The following is a 24480-nucleotide window of genomic DNA, read 5'->3' as shown; positions in this document are numbered from 1 at the left end:
TCAGTACAAAAGACCATACATGTACGGGGGGGTATAATGCATATTAACATGGCAGCATTTTCAGCATTTTGGTATATATCAATAACCCCTTTTTCTAGGCCAATTTTGGTATATAAATGGGTACTTTTGTTTCAGGATATAGCCCAATTTTGACTCACTGTTGCCAAATTTGAAATTTCCCCTCAAATTTAGGGGGAAATTAGTCAAAATAAAGACAATTTGTGTTATATTTGGCCAAAAATTTGGTCCCAAATTCTTGAAAAATTGATATATTGGTGGGTCAACTTTCAAATACTCAGCGGCACACAATGGTTACATTGATCTGCATGGTCCTGATCGCTTCAACTGTTACGTAATGACTCTGATACTCATCAGAGGATACCCATAATGAGCTGAAATTAATTAAGCCAAACATATTCACTAAAGGACTGCTTAGATAATCTAAGGGCCGCTACAGATTTTTTTTTTTAGTGGATGCAGAATATTCAATGTAACATGTCTCTGTTAAAATCTATTCAAATTCTATTTCCAGTAATGTTTAAGTTCTAACGAATGTTTGACGACGTAAAATCGATAATATATTTCCACCAGACATTGTACATAACATATTAACGATTTTACGTCATCAAACATTCATTTGAACTTAAACATTACTGGAAATAGAATGGGTATAGATTAAATAATGAAGACATGTTACAACAAATATTCTACATCGATTACTTGAGTCTGTAGCAGCCCTAAGTTAGATAACACTGGCAGAAAAGAATCCTGCAAGTATATTGAAGATGAATGCCATCAATTAATGCAATTATGCAAATATATATTATTAACACTTTGTGTGCAGGCAGGGGTAGAATTTGGTCTTGCTTTGCAAGAATGTAACAACATTTTACGAAACTCCAAAATCCCCCCCTCTTATTTTGCGTATTCATGCAAACTAGTTTAGGAGAATCTCTGAGAGAATGGATTCTCACCAAATTCTAACTCTGATACGAGAATCCAATTCTTGTAATTTTGTTGACGAGAATCTTTGCGAGAATTGATTTTCGCTGAATTTCTGACCTTGTCTAAGCCTATGCAAATACAAAGTGTGAATGTAAGCCTGTATGTTCTTTTTTAAAACCGGTATAATTTTCATTATTTGAACAGCGTTGGATGCAAGACATTTTTATGCGTAGCATTATCAGCTTGCACTAATGGATTTAATATGACATTATAAAATTGCTACACATTTCCAAAATAGCATTTTGCTCCATGATACGCTATAGCCAATGCTGTATTTGAACATTTGTGACACGATCAAGGGAAATAAGTCAGATGTCGCTAATTGATTTTGAGATATTGGCAAAGAAACTGTTAAAAAGTGATTGATAAATTGATGTAACCTCGCAAAGAAAAATCATATCAACATGGGGTTTTCAGTTTTTGAAAGCTCTAAATGCCCTCATGTAAAACTAATTTTCGGCTACGGTCGACATGTGACTCATTCCCCTTGATCATGTACAAGCATGGGAATACGCATTCATGAAAAAGACTGGAAAAGCGCGTAAAATTGGACAAAATTGGATGAAAATAAATGAAACATCGGGAATTTTGACATCAAAAAAGACTGGTTCCAGAGATTTGACTGGTAATTCTCATGATGTAACATATTGGCATGGCTTACATCAGCACATCTCGAAACAGGCTAACAAATATTTTAATGAAAATTGTCAGAATTTAACGTCATTAGAAACGTCTTTGAAACAACAAATTAAAACATGTAACAATCAGCAGGCGCCCCTTAAAATAGCAATAATACCATTTAATTGGTATGCTAATGGAATAATACAGATTCATTAACAATTGACATTATTATAAGAAGCTGATTGAACAATATGGCTTCATTAATTGGGATGAGAAGCTCTTGTAATGACCAGATAATAGACCACCTGTTACGGTAATCAGGGATGTAAATGATGCTTTGAAAAAATTACAGAAAATATTAGAAGTAAATTGTTAAGGAGAGTGACAGTGGCGAGCGCCGGAGGCGCGAAGCCCATACGGCGTGGGGTCCAGGGGCCCGCTTAAGGGCCCCTGGTGGGGGTCGAGGGGGCTTCGTCCCCCGAAGCTGTAGGGTTTCTGCATGTTTAGAGCCCTTAGGAAGCTGTAATCGTGGGGTAAAATGGCAGTAAATCGTCATGTAAATACTCCTTTAATTTAACCAAATATCAGCTTTTAAATTACAGCACAATATTACTAAGCTTCGGTACACACGATGTTTTGATCGCGATCGCCATCTTTGATTTTGAATCTGTCTCTTGTACAGCCATTCCATTCTCGCTTTTACATGTATACGTACTTGTGTATTATCGTTCCACATGAAACTGGTAACAGAGGTAAGACAGACGACAAATGATGGCGCTATTTACTTATTAATTTTTTTTGCCAGACGGTGATTTGCGGCATTAAAAAACATTTCGGAAAATTAAAAAGATACAGAAAAAAACGGAAAAAATCACGAAATAACGGGAAAATACGGAAAATTTTGTCAAATCTACAAAATTACAGAATTCCGTAAATTTACGGAGAATTTACATCCCTGTGTAATAGGTCTTAAAGCTTTTAGTGTGAGACTTCATTTATCACTATTGTAGAGATACGGTCTTCGCCTTCCGTCACTAGCAGGTTCTTCCAGTTTAGCGGTTCTCAAAGTTAAGAAGGAATCACAGAGAAGTTTTTGGTGTTGATGGATACGGATATTAAGATGTAAATAAAAGTTTGTCTTGATATTATATCTGAAGCGAGTGTTCATCATTGAGCCAATTCTTCATTCCCTGTGACATCTCCGATGTAAACGCCACACTATCAAATGTTACTCAGGAGCATCCATAACCGGGGAGTCTCAGTACAAAAGACCATACATGTATGGGGGGTATAATGCATATTAACATGGCAGCATTTTCAGCATTTTGGTATATATCAATAACCCCTTTTTCTAGGCCAATTTTGGTATATAAATGGGTACTTTTGTTTCAGGATATAGCCCAATTTTGACTCACTGTTGCCAAATTTGAAATTTCCCTCAAATTTAGGGGAAATTAGTCAAAATAAAGACAATTTGTGTTATATTTGGCCAAAAATTTGGTCCCAAATTCTTGAAAAATTGATATATTGGTGGGTCAACTTTCAAATACTCAGCGGCACACCCCTACCCTAGCCAAACTTGTGTACCTTCCAAGGCAATTTTCACATTCATTTGTTTGGACAAGATTTTCAATTCAGTTTCTCTTTTTAAAAAAATAAAAGAATTCCATGACTTTCCTATCACCAAAATAGATCTGACTTCTGATCATCGATCAATTTGTGAAATTTAAAAGGAAACTTAACTAAACTAGTAAACTTTACTTCACCCATAATACTTGACTTTGGCACGATGTGGTGTGATGTTTTTTGAACTACCTAATCATAAATCTACTTGAATGTGGTTTTGGCCAAGGAAATAACATGTCAGAATTTATTATTATAATTATTAAGTCTACTAGTTTGGCCATCCCTAGAAATAACCAAGCCATCATTTTCCAAGATTAGGAGAAGCTTGAGGGACACTGCTGCCCAATTAGGGACGCACCATTAGATTCTCAGGGTGGGGGTAGGAAGAAAAAACTTTCCCCACCAACACTAAAAAAAAAAAAACTTTCCCCACCTTAAACTGATGTGTATAAATGCATGAAATTAAAAAAATAAAACTTGCCGCCTTTGGCGGTGAATTTTTTTTTATTTCCCCGACCCTAACGTCCTGCACCATTAGATTCTCAGGGGGGCATGGGAGTTTGGGTCAGGCTGAATTTTTTTTTTTCGCTTGCCGGGCGGTGGAATTTTTTTTTCATCTCCCGAGAGCACCAAATTTTTTTTTTTTGGCGCCTTTGGCGGCGAAGTATTTTTTTTTCAATTTTAATGTAAATTTGTATACAATGTTGGGTGGGGGAAATTTTTTTTTTACTTATCAGTGAATAGGTGATCTGAATCAGTCCATGTGATTGGTCAAGTTAATGTATCTTCAGGAACCTAATTGGAAGCTTGTGATTGGTTAGCGGAGTTTAGTACCAATCTCTCTTTAGAAGTTTCTGATTGTACTGTACAACAAATTGTTAATTATCTTAAGCCAGAAAAAAAAAAATGGTTGATTGTCCATAGATCAACTTCCAAGGGGTAGGTTCGATCGGTTGGAAAAATGTGAAATTAAAAATAAATAAAAAAGTTATTCAGCCAAAAAATGTTTGCCCCGGATGTTTGCCTAATTATATTTCAGCCCCAGACTCTGGGATGTACCCAGAGTGTGCCTCTGAAACTATGCCAAATTTCGAAACTCCCTTAACTCTGAAGCAGCCACTTGTTAGCATCTCCCACATGATTGAAGAGATGCGATGAAAGTTAATGATACTGTATCATATTGTAATATCTGTGATATTGGGTAAATATTTACACACAAAAGTGTCATTATTTGACAAATAGTCTTCCACCATTTGTACAGAAGAACTAATATCCTGTCCTGTAGTTGAGTTTGCGTGTAAATTTGCACGTGTGCATGATGTACAATGTTGACAGCAGGCCGGTAGCCAGGATTTTTTGCGGGGGGGGGGGGGGCTGATTTTGAAAAAGTGGACTTTTCAAAGGGAAGGGGGAAATTTTGTGAAAAGTGGACTTTCTTCTCCAAATTAGAACCTTTTTTGACCAAAAAAGCTTTAAAATCACATTTTTTGGCTCGCTACGCTCACAAATTCTAAAATTTTGGGACTTTTTGTATTTTTTTGCATATTTGGGGAGGGGAGGCCTGGCTACGGCTCTGGTTTTTATCTAGTCTTCCTAGTTTTCCTTTTTCCAATTTCTTTTTGGTAGGAGGGAGGGGTCAGGCCTGGAAAAATTTTTCTTTCCCTGAGCAAGAGAGATACATTTTCCTTCAACTTAGCTGGATTTCCCACTATTACTTATTTCTTTATCCAGAAAATCAAAATTTTCCTCCAAATGACCAAATTTCCCAACAACAAGATTACCAATTGCTTATTTTTTCCAGGCCTGAGAGATGACTTAAATCGAAATTTCATGATTACACAAAGGGCATGAAAACCAAAAGGCAAATGCATTTCTTTCTTTCTTTAATTCTTTAATCTTTTAATTCCTTTAATTTCTTTAATTTTTTTTTAATTTTTAAAAAATTTTTTTCCTGCAAGATGAAAACATGTATTTAGGCCTGTATAGTTGCTATGGACATGGGCGTCAATCCCGGGGGACAGGGGAGATGTGTCCCCCACACTAAAAAATATCACACAATGTCAAATTTTGACTTTTCCATTTCACAAGGCAAACAATGGCTCAAATCCATTGTTCATATAAGTTGAACTAAGGCCTAAAAAAAAAAATTGTTGTGTTGCCCTCAACCGCCCGGTCCTAAATCCTGAAAAATCAGGGTCAGCATTTTTTTTTTTTTTGAATGATGATTTTTACAGATTTGTTCAAAAAAAAAGAAACAAAAAAAATCCGACCGTCCGCCCCAACTTTCCCATTTTCTCACTTGAGGGCAACACAACAATATTTTTTTTTGGATTAATGTTACAGTTGATTGAGTCAACTATTGGAACTAAACTGGTTCCAACTAAAGCCATCCTTGAGTTACCATTGTTGTCTACCCTTACCAAACATGAATGCCTATTTGGCATTCTGTAGGTATTCGCCAAGCCCTCGAGTGCCAAGGATAGCGGTACTAGGTGGTCACTAGCACTCAGCAGCTAATGAATGCCTATAGAGCTGGTTCACAGGCATTCCGAATGCCTCACAAGAATGCTTCCGAATGTCTATTTACTCATTAAGCCCTCAATAAAGTTCAATACTATTAACTTAGGCATTCCTAAGCATTCATAACTAAGTGGTTCTAGGATTAGGCGGTTTGCTATAGGCACTCAGTGGCATTCGGATAAGTCATAGGCATTCGGTTAAAAAAATTCTTAAGTAATAGGCATTCCACTGAAAAATTTCTAAGTATTAGGCATTCGGTTAAAATTTTTAAAGTAATAGGCATTCCACTGAAAAATTTCTAAGTATTACATGTAGGCATTCGGTTAAAAAATTTCTAAGTAATAGGCATTCCATTCAATTAGGCATTCTACTAATAGCCTTGACTAGCATTCCTTAGTGGTTGACCCAAGGGTCAAACAGGTGCATGATGGGAATATATTTCAAACTGCCATTTTGAACTGGTGTGAATGCAGAGAGGATTGAATCTTAATCCTTTCATGTTTCCAGCTTTATTGTAGGCCTTATTTTTCACTCTTTACATTTGGGATGTTACATGACAATGCCATATTATGTGGACAACATCATACATGTATGGGTTCCATGTATATTTATCTTTGTGTGCAATAATATGCCACAATATGGATGGTGTAAGTATAGGTAAGCTTAAATATGACTAGATGTAACTTTGAATACATTGTACAGGTTTTTATGTAGGCAGTTTCTTGAAATATGGAATGGTCTAGTGTTAGGAAGGAGAAGCTAGTTAGCATATTGGGGCATTATTATTACATTAATAATAATTGTGTACATTTATACCACGCACAAATCCACTACAAAAAGCACTCATATGGCACAAAATTAGGGGAAATTGTCTTTTTTTTTTCACTTTTGACTTCATTTATTATGAAGGGAATAGTTTAGACCTCCACAGTTGTTGATAAGAATTATTTAATTTGTTTCCAGGAGTCAATTTGGATAATTACATCAAAGAATAAAAAAGATAAACTATATAACAACCATAGCAGTGGCCAGCTTTCTGGTGTTTGCATATATGGTTTGCGTGTTAATAATTGAGACAATAATAATTGTATCCTTTCATTCTGATATATTCGTTCAAGGGCTAATACAACCGTGTGATTAGAGGGCTAAAGCAACTACCTTTATGTGATGGGAATTCATTGAAGCATAGTTTGCATTTGAATTGGAAGGCCCAAGCCTCAAATTTACTCACTTTTTTCCATAGACAAAAGACGCAGTGATTTATCCATCGGATGTGATTTAGCCACCAGATGTTACATCTTTGCGTTCACTCAACTTATGTCAATACTGAATTCTAAGCTGATCTCCGATAGTGTCTACACTAAAAATATCATAGACTCGACAAAGACAGACGATGTACTGAACTAAAATGCCTCTGTGTCTGTCACAATGGATAAAAAATGGAGTACATTCTGGGCTTACCATGTGCAATTTTCTGCAGTGCATTATATTATATATATTCCTATTCGTCACTCTCGTATAATTGCTTAGCCAGCATATAGCTATATAATTATATAGTGGTTCAAGTGCTTCACCTGTAAGTGGTTGGAATACCTATAAGCGGTTGGAATGCCTATAGGCGGTTGGAATGCTTCTGAGGCGATTGGAAATTTCATTGGCGGTTGGAGTGCTTCATAGGCGGTTGGAATGCCACTAAGTGGTTCGAGGGCCTAGCTCATTTACATATTTCGCCTCTGAGGAGGGCTTATGAACCACTTACGAACCACTAGTAGCGGTTGAGGGCTAAATAAGTGGTTCGAGTGCTAACCTGTAGGCGGTTGGAATGCTTCTGAGGCAGTTGGTATGCTTCCTAGCGGTTGGAATGCTTCCTAGCGGTTGGAATGCTTCCTAGCGGTTGGAATGCTTCCTAGGCGGTTGGAATGCTTCCCAAGCGGTTCGAATGCTTCCTAGGTGGTTTAAATGCTAGGCGGTTTGAATGCCTCCTTGGTGGTTCAAATGCCTCCTTAGTGGTTCGAGTGCTTAGCTCATTTACATATTTCGCCTCTGAGGAGGGCTTATGAACCACTTATGAACCGCTATAAGCGGTTGAGGGCTAGCAAACAGGCGGTTGAGTGCTAACAACCACCTATTAACTCAATGTTATAGTATTGGAGGCATTCACCATTTAGGCATTCATTACTGGTTCTTTACCATTCAATGGAATGCCTAGTGAGTGGCTAGGGAATGCTAGTTTTTTAGGTAAGGGTATTCATTGTACCATAATTATCAGTAAGCTATCACCCACTACAAACGTGATAGTGATAGAAACTATTCAAAACATAGGATATCAATCAGGGCCATTTAATGGTCAGCCCAAGTTCAACTGGACTAGACATATTGTGGACCTCTCATAGACATGATAGATATCAGAGATTCACCATTATAGCCCTAAATGCTAATGAAATATATAACCAGTGTTGAAGGTGGGCCAACCGTTACACCACCCTATGGGACCTGGGGGCAGAGGCCTATGACATTTTGATACCAAACTGAAAAACAACAAATCTTGTGGACCTGACCTCATTATCAATATAATTATTTTATCCGATAATGAACAAGATCTTCAAAATGCACCTAATTCTCTTTACAGTTATTGTCAAACATGGAATCTTGCTGTTAACCCAAGCAAAACAATAGTTGTAATAATTTCTCGTGGGAAGATCAGAAGAAAACCATTCTTCCACTCTGGTAATCGAGAACCTAATTGTGTGTGATCTCGGGGGTAATCTTCAATTATAATGGAAAGTTTAAAAAGAATTACAAACAAGTCAGCCAGGCAAGGCATGCTATGTTTGCATTATTGACCAAGTGGATCAGACTTCACTTACCAAACTTTTTTACTCACTGGTCTTACCAATATTACTCTACAGAATATGAAGCGAAATTTGGGATTTACAAAATATCAACCAAATTGAGATATTCTATCGAAATTTTCTCAGAAGGCCTCACAAAGTAAATAAGAAAACTGTCAATTGTATGTTAAATATGGTAGACTGCTTTGCATTCCCTTTTTGATCAACAATTCACACCAGCTATGCCATTCACGATGGGCTGTGGTTAGAAAAATAGCACGTCTGATGACTAAGTAGGCCATCTTGGACATGTTGACAATGGGGGAGGGGTGGTGGGAGAGGGCTATTTAACACACTGACTGATACTACCCAAACCCTAAACCTCTTACCCATAAAGAGCTGTACTAATCCAGCAATAATGATAATGATAAGTGCGATGATCTTGGCGGCTGTGAACACATCTTGTACTTTTGTGGCCCATCTCACATTCCAGCAGTTGACAAAGGTTAAAATGGCTGTAAAGAACAAGAAAAATAATGCAATTGTTATAATATTGATTCTTACAAATTTTATATACAGTTTTTTGCACAACTCGCCCGACAACTCGCCAAATCACAACTCGCCACTTGTCACTTGTGCACACATTTTATAAAGTGTTACTCTACATTAACAACAACTATACAGCAATCACAACTTGCTCCACAACTCACATGTCTCATTACAAAATAAGCTTTCTTAACAATATCTGCCAAGAACATGGAGAACTCAAGTTGTTAATCAGAGCCCTCATGAGATTGCACAAACCCAGTGATCCCTTAAAGTCAAGTGAACCCTCTGATCCCTGAAGTCCTGTGACTGCCTCCTTGGGACAGCCCCTTCCTATTATGCAGCAAATCCACTTAACACCCCATTGATTGTGGAAATTCCATGACATTGCTGGTTTAGTACACCTCAGAGTTAGGGTATCATGTCAGTGACAACTCTCTAGTCCGAAGGTTCCCTAGTCCGAAGGCTCCTTAGTCCGCAGGTTCGCCGAGTCCCAACACATTATAAATTTACCATTCACTAGTCCAAAATCGGGAAAAGGTTCGATAGTCCGAATATCGGGTTCTCTAGTACGAGGGTTCGCTAGTCCGAATAATAAAAGTTCTCTAATCCAAATATAGAATAAGGTTCGCTAACTCGGACTAGCGAAGTACCTTCAGATTAGAGAACCTTCGGACTAGCGACTTTTCGGACTACCATCATGTCATAGCTTCCAAGTTTTAAAACAACTTTATTGAGGACTTGCTCTCCTATTCACACTCACTGCTAATGCAAAAGTGCTAATGCACAAAAGTAAGCTCTTTAAAGAAGTGCATCTAAACCTCAAACCATACACACCTGCAAAGATAAATAATGCTCAAAACAATCAACTATTCCTAGTAATATTCGGGGTTCAGGTGAAGTTCTAAAAGCCATGAACCCCATTTTGAAAATACCAGCACATTCATGATAGCTAACATATAAAATGATTGATTTTTGAACTGAAAAATTGTAAAAAGACATTGTTTTTGGTACATTGAGTTATGTGCCATTGTTTGTAAAGCTCTCTAAGGCCTACTTCCTAAAGAGGAAGGTAAAATGAACAATGCCAACTTTCACCACCAACATTATATTTGTGCCTACAACAATATCATTATTGAAAATCATACCATTTTTGGCCAGGAAAAGGTATGTCCTATTTTTAAATTCTCCGTGGAGTCACTACAAAAGCTGCCAATTTAGGCACAATTTACACATTTGGCACAAGAGAATTGTCAATTCTTAATGGGGAAATTGTACCTTTTTGCCAAAAAAGTACACTTTTAAGAAAAAAATTGATTTAAATGCTTGATTTTTTCCCTAGCATTTCAAACCTCAGATATGGTGAGAGCATGGACACTGATGTATCTTAGAAGCTTACACCACCCTTTGTCCAATTTAGCATATTTCATTTCAGAGAAATTCAAACATAAATTTGACTTTATCTTTGTGGGAAATCCCGGAAAATAACATATTTTGGTAGCATTTTAAGCCCTCGATTCAGTGCACCAAAATATACCTAGTCCTAGAATATGGATGAGATTTGCTCTACTTGAAAAAAACACAAAGCAGTTCAAAAATGTGTGATATTGACAAAAACAGCACAAAATTGGGCAGTAAATAAAAATAATTAAAAAAAAACACACATAAATTTGAGAAGTCAAAAAAGCTGAATTCAGCAGATCAGCTAACAAATCTCATGCCTGATGAGTGGTACAGCTTACACTGCTATGTCTTCAACCCCTGAAGATCCTGCTATGAGGAATCGGAATAAAGCCATCATTAATTGTCTCACAGCATCTGGCAATTTAGACTACACTCAGGCATGTTAGATAGGCCTACATGGAATCAGTACATTTCATTTTTGACTAACATGTTTTTTCACGCCACATTAACCATAGTGCATTTGGGACTCATTTGGCATGCAATGATAGTGCAATTCAGATTTATAGCATGTAGGCCTATATGTATATCAACACCAGCAGCTTCATTTCCCCCAAACAATTCCTAGAAATAGACCAGACTGCAGTGTATACAGCAACAACCTGCTGGGCAAGATCTTTTCCACCATGACCCTGTCATTTTCCCCAAATAACACCAACTTGAGCCAACCTGTTACGAAAATTTGGAACAAACCTGCCCGATTCGGACCAATTAATTTTTTTTTTTGCACACCGGACTGGCCGATTCGAACTTCTGTTAACCGCATCCTGTTCTGTCCTAGCTTTCCAAATCCGATCCGAAGTTTTAAATCAGATACTGTCAATGTTGAAAGCAAAGAATGACCTACATGTAATCACCCATAATAATTATGGATTTATAATACCATTATTACCATGTGCACTTAATGTACTCATCATGGTAATTTCTGATGCAGTTCTCACATCGTGGAAACATCTGCACTTTTGTATTGCTTACATGTTTATCCCTGATCCCAACTCAAAATGAGAGAAAGAACCTCTGCCCGTTTCAACATGACGATTCGGCCTAATCCGATGATTTATGCCCAATTTGAACATAAATTGTCAATCTGATCCACTTTCGGTCATTATTATGTTTTGATGGATCCAAGTTGTGAAAATATTGGATCCAACACATAATAATGATAAAATTGGATGCTTTACGCCCAATATTTATTGGTCTCCCTATGAGTTGTAAAATATTGGACTCGACTACGTCTCGTCCAATATTTTAAAACTCATAGCGAGACCAATAAATATGGGCTCAACAGATCCAATTTTAGGCCGAATAAAATTAATGTTTTGGTTCTCGTCCAGAGGATTTTCATGAATTGATGACGGAGGAGGTGTTTTTTTTTTTTTTTTTTTTTTTCCAATGTAAAATTAGCATTGTCAGTAGTTTTCGGTCTTCTCCAACAGTGCTCGAGGAAACGATGAGGCCCTTTTTTTTATTTTTCAAAAGTGATATTCTGAAGGATAAACCCCCTAGAGTACCACAAAAAGACTTGGAAGTGATGCTTGTTCTCTAATAAACTTATTTATATGACAAATCCCAGAAATTGAGGAGGGAGGGGACGAGAACCAAAATATTAATTTTACACGGCCTTATATCAGAGTCGGTCTGGGGTATTTCAATTTTTTGGTTGCCGGCTGCTGGACATTAGTGTGGATATCGTGTTTTTTTGTAAAATATTGACATAAACAGTAAACACCATGAAAATGTACAATCCCAATGGTGTGGTTTACTTATAATTCTTTAATTCAACTTATTATTGACCACTGGCTGGCCCCACTGCTTGGTAACATATTTGTAAACATTTAAACATTCTTTCTAAATTACCGACATTGATAATGACTTTTTAGGGTAATTTGCTTTAATACAACAAATTGCTTTCACCATATTGTACATTTGGTTTGTTGATGATATCAGCCATTTACATACCATTCAAGTGCAGATATTTCAAAACAGTTTAAAAATATTTCCTCTTTAGAAATGGCTGATTAAGGTATATTTTGATCAATTTTGAATCACTGTGATTTTACCAAAACATGGCTACCGTTGCTATGCAACATAAAATAAGCTGATTTTAGTCTTAAAATATATAATTTGATCATTTCAACTACAAAAGCCATTGAAAGATAGCAATTATTGAACTTTATATTGGAATTTGGTAAATAAAAGAGTTAAATTTAAAGATCACATTCCAAAAGAAAATTATTGAAAAATTTCTTTTAAACTTGTTTTAAAAAACAGGCCGACATTGATTTTTGAACTTTTCTTCACTGGCCAATTTTTGATACAGAATGCAGATCATACCATGATCAGCCCATATCAGCATTCCTCTGTATTGTGATAGCACACAGTATGATATAATTTGCATTGAATAGTTGAATGGTTAATGTCAAAAAGTATTACAATCATATTTTTCTGAACAGAAATAACCCCTAATGACTAAAGTACCTAGCAAGCAAACTTATCTAAAACTTTTCGCTAGTTTGACAAGCAGAGAGGCAAAATGCACACATCATGTCCTTCATTGTAATTGAAGAAAATTGAGCAAAATAAATCTTAGGAATCCAACTGTGGTCCTAGGTTCAAATCCCACTTTCAGACAAATTTTCTTTGATCTCTTTTAGTCAGTTTTGCAGCTTTACCCTGGTGCCCCAGCTACTTTTTGGTGAAGTCAAAGGACAGAAGACAGGAAGGGAAAAAGAAGATGAAGAGAAAAATTGATTTGAACTACAAACTTATCAGGTTCTTAACCCAACTAGAGCGATAACCGCACCATAGCTGAACCATGTGGCTTCGGCAGTATTGCATTTAAATTTCAGCTCAATTGAAGCATTTTGAAAACTTGACATTTGACCCCTTTATTGCCCCTTAGTGACCTTAAATGTATTTTAAAATATTTTAAACATGTTTAGAATGTCATAAGGATCATTGCTTTAAAATTTCAGCTCAATCGAGCATTTTGGAAAACTTGACCTTTGACCCCTTTATGACCCCTTAATGACCTTAAATGAATCTTAAAATGTTTTTAAAATGTTTAGAATGTCATAAGGATCATTGCATATAAATTTCAGCTCAATTGGAACATTTTGAAAAACTTGACCTTTGACCCCTTTATGACCCCCTTCATGACCTTAAATGAATTTTAAACTATTTTTAAAATGTTTACAATGTCATATTAAAGGATCATTGCATTTAAATTTCAGCTCAATTGGAGCATTTTGAGAACCTTGACCTTTGACCCCTTTGTGACCCCTTAATGACCTTAAATTAATTTTAAAGGTTTTAAACATGTTCAGAATGTCATAAGGATCATTGTATTTAAATTTAAGCTCAATCGGAGCATTTTCGGTTAAAATGACCTTTTTTGACCCCTGTGACCCCTGGATGACCTCCGACGTCTGGAAATATTTTATTATATTCTTTATATTTTCTCTTTCATATGACACCACTCATGGGGTCATACCTTCGGCATTTAGAGATATGTCCATTTCAGACCAAATGGTTAGTCAGTTAGTAAGTAAGCTAGTAAGTAAGCTAGTAAGTAACATTCACTCATATAGGCTGATACCATTTCATGGTTCAGCAAAAATCTTACAAAGGAAACCACTGCGCATGCATGCATTGCATGTGTCGGGTATGACGCAATCATAATATACCCAGGGAATCACTGGCCAGGCCAGCCAAACCCCTGTAGCTACAAGTCAGTGATCTTGTGCGATGACCAAGGGGTCTAAGGTTCCAATCCCGGGGGTGCCAAGTCAAAAATTTGTTCATCTTCTCTCCTTTTTCGTTTCTCCTTTCCATTCCGATAGCCAAAAACCACATTTAGTGTTAGGGTTAAGACAAGACCCACGATTGCAAGATGAGAGGTATCATGGGCTCGGCTTCCAATTCCTTGGATCTTGAATACATCTTGAATCGTTACGCAATCGGCCAGGGCTATGGGAGGCTTGGGTTGACAATCGCTGTGTGAATTGAGCTTGTTTGATGTTTGGTAGTGTTTGGGTTGACGTTAAAACATAAAATATCATCTTCTCTTAGTCCAGCCAGTAGTAGGATATAGAAGAAACATATCATGTAGACTATTGTATGCTAATAAGTGGTGCCTTGAGCTGGTAGCACGCAAATAATGCAAACTCTTGTTTTATGCAGACAGGCAGACTGAGCCGCCTCAAACAAACAAACAAAAAGAAGCTGCTCTATACTATAGTTTGCACCAAAACCAATTCAATGCAAATTCCTGCCCAGTTTTACATATTGCAGGAAGTACATGTAGTGGAACAATATGGTAGACATAAGATAAAATCTGGCATTATTCCATACAGAACACAATATCCATACAGAACACTGTATGCATACTGGTCAAAATGTCCAAGCATCTATAAGTAAATAAATAAATAAATAAGACCTTAACACAAATTCTGTCAGTCTAACCCATAGAACCGGGTTTTTTCTCCTTCTGTAACGTTGACAGGTTATTTCAAAGATTAGACCAACCATTGACATACTGAAAACCAATTTTAAACATATGAAAAGTTGTTCTAAAGCGTCAAATTGAACCACTTTCATTGACACTTATTATTAACACTGCAGTTTTTGTCAGAAGAACAGCACTTGTTTACATTAATGTGTGCAGAGCATAAACACTGAAGTGGCATTCTGATTGGTTGAATCAATCGTCTGACAATCAAAGCAACAGACCGATAATCTGATTGGCCGAGTGTGCGTCAAATCGTTGGGTGGGGCAGATCGCCACCCTTGAAGTGAACACAAAGCTCCGCATATGTCACTCATTAACAGGGCGTTCGCGTCAATCTGAGCAAGGGACTGCCATTCTTCTCTGAAACCAAGTGTAATATATTTCACCTAAGATGGCATAAAAATAATAACAAATAATCACAAGGCAGCTATGGACCCTCAACCAGTCAACTTAGAAATTCAATTCTCAGATCGGATGTTATTTCTACTGAAAAAGTAGACTATGTTCAGCAAGAGGTCATGCAAATGTCCAGGGGTAGCGCTAGAACTAAACACTCCAGTGTCCGCAGGGACCCCCGAACTTGCAGAAATTTACAAAGTAGGGGGTCCGGAGTAGAGTTTGGTGAGTCCCAGTTATACAAATGCAGCATAAATAGTATGTTTGCAATAGCGCTAGATTGAAAAACTGGGGGTCTGCAGGGACCCCTGAACTTGCAGAAAATTTAAAAACAGGGGGTCCGAACTCTATTGTGGTGGGTCCGGGACCCCAAAAAGCGACCTAGCGCTACCCCTGCAAATGTCTATTATAACTACCCTCTCATACATGCTATTCTTTGTGCAGTATCTATGAACGAAACACATAGTGCCTTATTACTTGGAAACAGGTGTTCTTGAATCTATTTGCCCACAAATCAAAATGCTGTATGTACAAGTAAAAAACGAAGCAGATACTACACTTTAATTTGGGAGGCAGGTATTTTGCTATCACAGTATCAGTCTGTAGGGCAGTATCTGCTACATGGGACTGTCTTTTGGAATTTGCAGGAGAGCATTAAATAGTTCTTCTAGAGCCACCCTTCAAGGAGATATTATTCCATCATCTTTATTCAAGCAATTTAAAGCTGTTTAAAGCATTTACAATAGAATGTATGGAGCGAATGGTCAACTAAGAAGAGCTAAAAACAGGCTGCAAAATAACCAAAGGCACCGAAGGCAATTGCCTTAATTCGGTGCCCCTACCAGTCGCCTTGATGCCCTATTAATTGCTGCTATTCTTTAACATGTATTTGCTTGTAAAATATATGTGCCCTTTCAAAATTCCCTTGAAATGGGTGCCCTTCAGAATCCTTATTTTGCAACCTGGCTAAAAATCACTCTCCTATATCAGATTTAAGGAGAGCATTGGAGAGCGATTGTTCCCTATCTCCTCATCAGTGAGTCCCTGATCTGCTAGCTGTATAAGCAAAGTAAATAATGCTGTTTCACTTGGGATGGCAGATGATCTCAGGCATACTCATCTGTCAAGACTCAGACAACCCCCCCCCCCAAAAAAAGAAACTGCCCTGGTACATACCAGGCCTAAATAATGCACAGGAATTATTTTACCACTGTACCCTTAACTACTTGTTTGTTGCATCCAGGGGAGAATTAGAATAAGAAGGGCTATCAACTTCCTTTCCAATAATTGTGTCTGATTGATCTAGGTGAAAGTACATGAAATAATGAAATATATAGTTAAGTCAAAAACTTCAATTTGGTGACCACTCTCTGGCTAGTAAGGTTTGACGATTGATTCGACTTCTATGGAAAAAAAATAGCCCCCATGTCCCTCGCGAAAATCACTGCATTTTTCGCTAGAGGCCAGAATCCAAAATGGCTGCCGCCACCATTTTGAAAATTTAAGTTTTGAACCAGAGCACCTATAATCATGCACAAAGACACTTTTTTCGGATATGTCGAGTACAAGGATTCCGATTCTGACATTAGTTTGACATTACGGCATCATTTTCACTTAGAAATCCAAGATGGTGGCCAGCACCATCTTGAAAAATTTAGTTTTGAGCCAGAGGACCTAAAATCGTGTACAACGATTCTTTTTTGGATAAGTCGACCACAAGGATTTCAAATTTGACGTAACTAATATATTCATCCATTGTGCTGGAAATAAATGATATTAAAAACCTACTAATGGAGCAATAAAAATAACATTATTCTATCAACATTGAATAACAGCAGGCTAGTACGTGCTCCTGAAAAAAGTACATGGATGTTTCTTTGAGGGCAGTCAGAAGGAAAATCCCATGAGCTCCTTAGTCTAGAATCACCTTTTCATAAACTCACTTCAAAGAATTAGAAAAACTTGGTGGCAAAAATGCACCTTGCTCAGAAAAAGAATCAATGGTCATTTATAAACTGACCCTAAATGTAGTAATTTTCTTTATCATTACCGTTTTCTTCATCTTTCCCAAATGACCCTTAAACATAGTGATTTTTGAATTAGACACTCATAGGGCCCATACATATTTACCAGTGTGCAGCCTTCCTCAGCCAAGCTGCAACTTACTGCAGTCACAATGGGCTATTCCAGAAAATAGATGCACACCCCCTATAGAGGAGTTCAGATATCCGGATTTTTTGTCCAGTCGTAACTGTAGGAAATCCAGACTTTTAAAGTGCCAAAAGGCAAAAAAATCCGGCAGAAAAATAGTTTAAAATCAGAAATCCTCAATATGAGAGCTCATTTTCAACATTTCCGTGATTTTTCCTTCATTTGATTGGATTTCCAAGCTTTTTCCAGTAACATTGGCAACTGGAAATCCAGTCGTTTTCAGAAAGCAAACTTGGAAATCCGGACATTTCTTTGATTGAAAATTTACTCCTCTATAGGGGGTGTGCACCTATTTTCTGGAATAGCCCAATTGATTAATGCTCCTATTGAATGAGGGATTCCCCAGCCAAGCTGGGGAAAGCTGCAAACTAGTATTTTGGTATGGGCCCTCAGGAATATAAGGTGCAATACCATGTACAGGTCAAATGACATATTGGTGAAGGTAAATTGACACAATGGTACAGTATTATCTCCTGTGAAATCAAACAAGTGTGATTTTATCTATATAAAAGCATATTGCAGCAAACAATGCACAACCAAGGGCAATTTTTACAAACAGTGTCTTTCAATTGCTGATAATTATGTAATATTGGCATGCCTTAAACATTCAACTCTCATTATAAACCATGTACAAATCATGCACCAAGGCGCTCCTTCAGCATGTTCAGGCCATTTACAAAAAAAAATTGTAGACGTGTGTGGCATACTTATATCATGACTGCCTACAAAGTCTAGATATGGTGTTACAAATGCCTTTTCTAAGCCATTTTGTGATCCAAACCTTGTTTGTCAAAGAATTATGCCATATGATCATGATGATCAAGTGATGTAAGTTAGAATGTGTCTCTTTATGGCCTAACTATCTCTGGTCTAACTTTTCTATGACGACTATTTAAGACCCAGGCTACATGTAAAGTTGAACCACTGTTGTGTACGGACTCAATAGCGGGTCACAATATGCTACTTTACAGACCTGGTCTCAAATTAAAACCGGTTTTGTGCATAAAAACCGAAGTTAGGTTTGGGTTGCCTTTAATCAGCATTTCCAGCAACTGATTCAAATTTGAGTTCCATTTTTAGGATAGACTGCGCTGCATTCCTTTTTTTGTTTTTTGTTTTTTGATAAACAATTCATACGTTTCCATGCATGAAACCATTTAAAATCTATGACGAAACACATCACATCTCCAGTCATGCGCGTACGCAGGAATTTCTAAAGGGGGGTGTGATGATAAAAAAAACTATAAAAATAAATAAATGACCGCGTAGCGCTCATCCCGTCGCGCTTGCGTGACGCAGGGTGTGAGGGGGGATGTGCCCCCCTCAGAATTTAGAAACTTTTGCAAAATGAAGACCTAATTGAAGCGATTTGGTGGACAATTTTGGCACTATTAGTGTGTAAAATTTTAATTTGAAAAAGCCGAAAATTTGTGAAATGATGGTCCATGTAGCCTTTCGTGAACAAGTTTTCCCTACAGTTGTAGGCCTATTGTGTTAAACACAAAATTGGTAAATGTCGAAAGCAGAAGCCAAAATGGCTACTTGTTTATCCACTACACAGGGGTGTCTGAGGGGATGTGCCCCCTGAGAATTAAGAAACTTTTGCAAAATGAAGACCTCATTGAAGCGATTTGGTGGACCATTTTGGCACTATTAGCATGATTAGTGTGTACAAATTTAGTTTGAAAAAGCCAAAATTTGTGAAATGACGGTTCATGAAGCCTTTCGTGAACAAGTCTTACTTAAAGTTGTAGCCCTATATATAAATTGTGTTACAAATTGGTAAATGTCGAAAGCAGAAGCCAAAATGGCTACTTGTTTATCCACTACATAGAATGCCCCCGCCCTTCAGAATTAAGAAACTTTGCAAAATGAAGACCTAATTGAGGCGATTTGGCGGACCATTTTGGCACCGTAGTGTGTAAAATTTTAGTTTGAAAAAGCCGAAAATTGGTGAAATAACGGTCCATGAAGCCTTTCGTGAACAAGAGTTTTCCCTCCTGCAGAAGTTGAAAAAATTTTGCAAAATGAAGGTCCGATTGAAGCCATTTCTGATTTGGTGCATAATGTTTACACTATTTAAATTATTGCTTCAAACAGAAAAAAGGGCCCGAACTCAATTTGCACAATTAAAACCTTTACGTACGTACGTTGCCGGGGTAGAGGTGTTGGTGTTAACATGCAGGCCCTATATCCATGTCAATTAACAATTAAATGTGGGTGTGTGTGGGAGGGGTGTTAACATTAATCGACATATTTACGTACGTTGCCGGTCAGTCAATACCGGGTATAGGGGAGAGAAAAATTTGAGAGGGGGTAGTTAAGACATCTATAGGCCTATATGATAATTTGATATTATGTCCCCTATGCCATGCTCATCTCCCTCCTCTCCTCTACCCCCTCTCCCTCTCTCTTTCTCTCCCTCTCTCTTTCTTTGCCTTTTCTCCCCCCATTTTTATTTTTTGGACAAACCCAAGGGGGGTGTTTCACACACGTAACACCCCCCCTGCGTACGCCAATGTCTCCAGTGACTGCCCTGCCCAGAGAAAAAAGGACTGCGGTAGTTGGATGTGACCTGTGTGACCCACCATATCTTAACACATAGACTCAACCTCTTTCATCTCGAATCTGAGATGAATGTTAATGAAGTAAAAATCAATGTGGGTGGTAAATCTTAACCAATAACAGATAGGCAAGCATACATGTGTATGCATTAGCCCAACCCACTGTGTTCACTGAACCCAACCCACGTGGGGTTAGCTCTATCTGGGTTTTATTTTATTCAGATTTCATTTGACAGCTTAACCATCGCGTATACGTGCGCGACGTCAAGCGTATACATTGGACCTTGTGCAAATAATACTGCGCTGGACGGCTATTCAAGCGGCTTAATTTGTAAAAAACACAGGATATATGTGCATAAACAGCCAAGACTGCATTTTTAATGAGGTAACATCATACCCACTATAGAGTGCATAGTTCATTGTATATTCGAAATACAGTAGACCAGTTTTCTCATGGATATCTGAGCTGTTGAATCAGAACAGGAATGATGAGTTTTCCATGGTCAGGTCAGAGAGATTAATTTAGGGAATGATAAATTAAACTGGTCTACTACAGTAGACTATTTTTAGGAGAGCAAGAGTCATTGCCTTGAAGCTCTCTACCTCATTTCTAAGGACAGTACCAAACTTTGGTACAATTCTGGTTTACCCAGCGCATCCAGGGTTAGGATTAGGGTCACGGCTGTTTGATGTATATAGAATTGGCTTCATTATTAACTAAATGCAAACTATAGATGGCGCTATTTATCCTAAATCATATTTCTTTATTTGCAAGGGTTAGGTGATTTATACCGCCATTAAAACAGCTGGAATAGGTGAAACAAGCAACAAGGAAATTTTATAAAAATATTTTATCAAACAATAAAAGGAATTATTTGTATTAAGAGGTACTACACCTGCCCAATTTTATGCCCATTTTGCATTTTTCTCAAAATTATAGCGCATTAGGGACAAGTAAGATATGTATATTATAGGGGCAATGACTACAACTACTGCACTGGAAATTTTATTTCAGCACAGACAACAGTTGTGGAGTTACAGTCAAAAATGAGGAAAACCAATATTTGATCAATAAATCAATAACTACTTGCTTTGAGTTGCTGAATTTTCAGTACAGTAGTTGTAGTCCTTGCCCCTATAATATACATATCTTACTTGTTACCAATGTGCTACAATTTTTGAGAAAAATGCAAAAATAGGCACAAAATTGGACAGGGGTGTAGTACCCCCTTAAAAGCTTGAAAGGGTAATTTCCAGTAACTAAATAGCGCCACCAATTTTGGCATTAATAGATACATTTTATATGCGAAAAAGCTTTAAAAAATACTATAAAAGTGAATGATTTTGTAAAAGAGGGGAAATTAAAGTTGAGAACGACTCAAAAGCATCTGTATACATTTAGCATGATATCAATTTTAGCTGTTTAAGCCTAAAATTTGGTTATACATGTTTTGTTTGAAAATCTAATAAATGATCCCATCAAACAACTGTGGGGTGGGTTAGGGTTATACTTGGGGGGTAGGGCTATAATTAGGGTGGGTTAGGATTAGGGTTATACTTGTGCATAGGTTATTCCAGAATTATACCTCAATCTTGGCCAAGTAATTTTGCCAATTAGACATGTCATTTTAATAGCAAGTTACCCAGTGAAATCTTATGCCTGAAATGTATCGTTTAGGTGGTATGATCATAGACAGTAGAGAGAACTACTGTCTATGGTATGATTAACCACAGATCCTCTAAGTAGCTTTCCAGGATCTGTGGATTAACAAAAACATGGTAGTGTGGTGGTCATCAACCCAGAAGTATTGTGATGACTTCTAATATAAGGGCCACTGCGATACGCATTATAGAATCCAAATCGATGGAGCAATACTCAAAACTAAAAATGTTTGGATCACAGGTCTCAATGTGAGATAGAAAACACCTCAATCAGATCACCCCCTTTAAATGAAGACAATAACAGAACAGAAGACCATTTCTTGTGATGCAAAGCCAATCTAAGCAAGTCCAGTTCCATGACTGCCTACCCTTCCGCTTTACCAGCCAATCAGGTATCAAATTCACACCCCATGTCACGCTTATATTGATTCCGTCTAGATACCATTCTTGATCACGTTTCCTACTCTATGAGCCATAAAGTGATCTCATCCTCAATGGCAAAGTTCACCCCATTAACGCACTGCATGCTAGCCATACATGTATAAGTAGGCTTCAACCCGGGGCTTCAACATAAAAAGTCCCGAGTTTTGAAACATTTTCTCAAAATATCAAGAGCAATCTTAAGAACCACTGAACCAATACTAGGCTTGTTTGTACTCATTTTAATGCATTTGTCATGCTGATTTCAAATATAGTATACATTTTTGGATTTAAAAAAACTTGTCGTCTGCAGTCGACACCCACGTGGAGAGAGATAAAGAACTGTCTCTGACAGATGAGGATGTTTGATATCTATTGCTACTAAACTAGTTCACATGTTACATCCTTCAAAGTCTAAGCATGTGAGCAATAGATAATTCATATTCATAGCTCATCATATAATAACTACTAGTACTGCCTACTACGGTCACATGGATCATTGACGGGATCGTTTTTCACAAAGTGCGTTGGCCGATGGCCGAGACACAGCATGGTCCAAGTCTCATAAAGTCTTGGCAGATAGGGTGTTTAGTCACAAGTGCAGAGCTCAACTTCATGCTTTCATCAATAGGATTTTAGCTATTTACCAACTAAAGCACTTCTAACATGAGAAACTTGACAATCCAAATAATACCTGGAGCCTTCATTTATGTAGCGCTTATGTTCATACCAAGAAAACATCTGCATTACTTTTCATCTTTGTTTTTCTTCAAACCACACTCTACATGTACTTCAAAATACAGTACAAAGAGTAAGTTTGGCTATCTCTAATCATAGACCAAATGTGACACGATCAAGGGAAATGAGTCGGATGTCGCTAATATTGATTTTGAGGTATTGGCAGAAAAAGTGTTAAAATTCTTTTGTTTTATATTGTTTTCAGCGATTGATAAATTGGCGTAACTTCAGAAAGAAAAGCCGTATCAACATGGGGTTTTCAGTTTCTGAAAGCTCTAAATGTCCGCTTTAGAAAAATGTGTAAAACTCATTTTTGACCAGGGCCAACATGTGACACGTTCCCCTTGATCATATGTCACAAATGGTCTATGCTCTAATCATCATGATCATGGTCCGGTTCTCAACTTCTCTTGCCTGTCCAGGATGGATATAAAATCACAGCTTAAATCTACTACACGACTAGCATTAATGTCTTCAAGATTAACCATTAAAGACAAATTTAAATACATAATCCCTGTGATGGGCATCAAAATAAAGAATAGTTCAAACTTCCTGCAAAAGCCCCGCAAATTGTATGGATTTAAAAATCAATGGGTTCATTTTTGGTCAACAAAGGGAGTCATTGCCACAATTTCTACAACAAGTCATTTATGGGCATATTATGAACTGAACTAAATTCCAAGACCCTCCCTAAAATAGAATGCCTTAAATTTCATCTGAAAATGAAGATCTATAGTTCACAGTTCTCCTCACTGAAAGTGTAACCTACTAGGCTAATAACTAGCCAGGTCAATCATATCATTGACAAGATTGTCTTTCCCGAAGTGTGTTGGCTAAAACACGCCAACGCCAAGTCTCATCGCTGGAGGGTTGCAGATGGATAAACCCTATGAACCTGACACTTTTGCCAATAAACTAGACATTTTGTTGTGAACCAACAGTTTCTTCCCACTTGGTCCAATTCCATTTGGTCCAATCCCACTTGGTCCATTCTCACTTGGTCCAGTTCCCACTTGGTCCAATCCCATTTAAGCTGTGTTCAGACGGTCGAAGAATCCTCGAGGATCGGCATGCTCGAGGCTTGCGATTCCCAAGTCAATCCCCGAGTGCGTGTCCACACGACTCCATCGAGGCCTGTAATCCTCGTGTTTTGCAATGCCTGATGACGTCAGCTCAAGAATTACAACCGGAAGCTAAATCATAATGGGGTTGGATCCAGTCCCTGCATTCAGAGACGCTAAAAGTGTATGAATAAATGGGAATTATAAGACAGAGAAGTATGTTTATAGGCCTAGATGAAGCTTTGAAGGCAAAAAGTTCATAAGTAATTAATAAATTAGATTTAGTTGGAATTCGTAGATAATTAATT

General features: G+C 37.5%; 1 protein-coding gene across 1 annotated transcript in view; it reads right to left on the bottom strand.

Annotated features, from left to right (window-relative positions):
• The window catches only part of LOC140146306 (large neutral amino acids transporter small subunit 1-like), a 90545-nt gene that overhangs the window by 28612 nt on the left and 37453 nt on the right, over positions 1-24480 (bottom strand). Inside the window, exon 2 of the mRNA XM_072168105.1 lies at positions 8993-9118. Coding sequence (XP_072024206.1) covers positions 8993-9118 — 126 coding nt within the window. The remainder of the gene's footprint in view (positions 1-8992; positions 9119-24480) is intronic.

The sequence above is a fragment of the Amphiura filiformis genome, chromosome 2, assembly GCF_039555335.1.
Source record: "Amphiura filiformis chromosome 2, Afil_fr2py, whole genome shotgun sequence".
Classification (NCBI taxonomy): Eukaryota; Metazoa; Echinodermata; class Ophiuroidea; order Amphilepidida; family Amphiuridae; genus Amphiura; species Amphiura filiformis.
The sequence above is the reverse complement of the archived record's forward strand: the minus strand, read 5'-3'. Positions and strand labels throughout refer to the sequence as shown.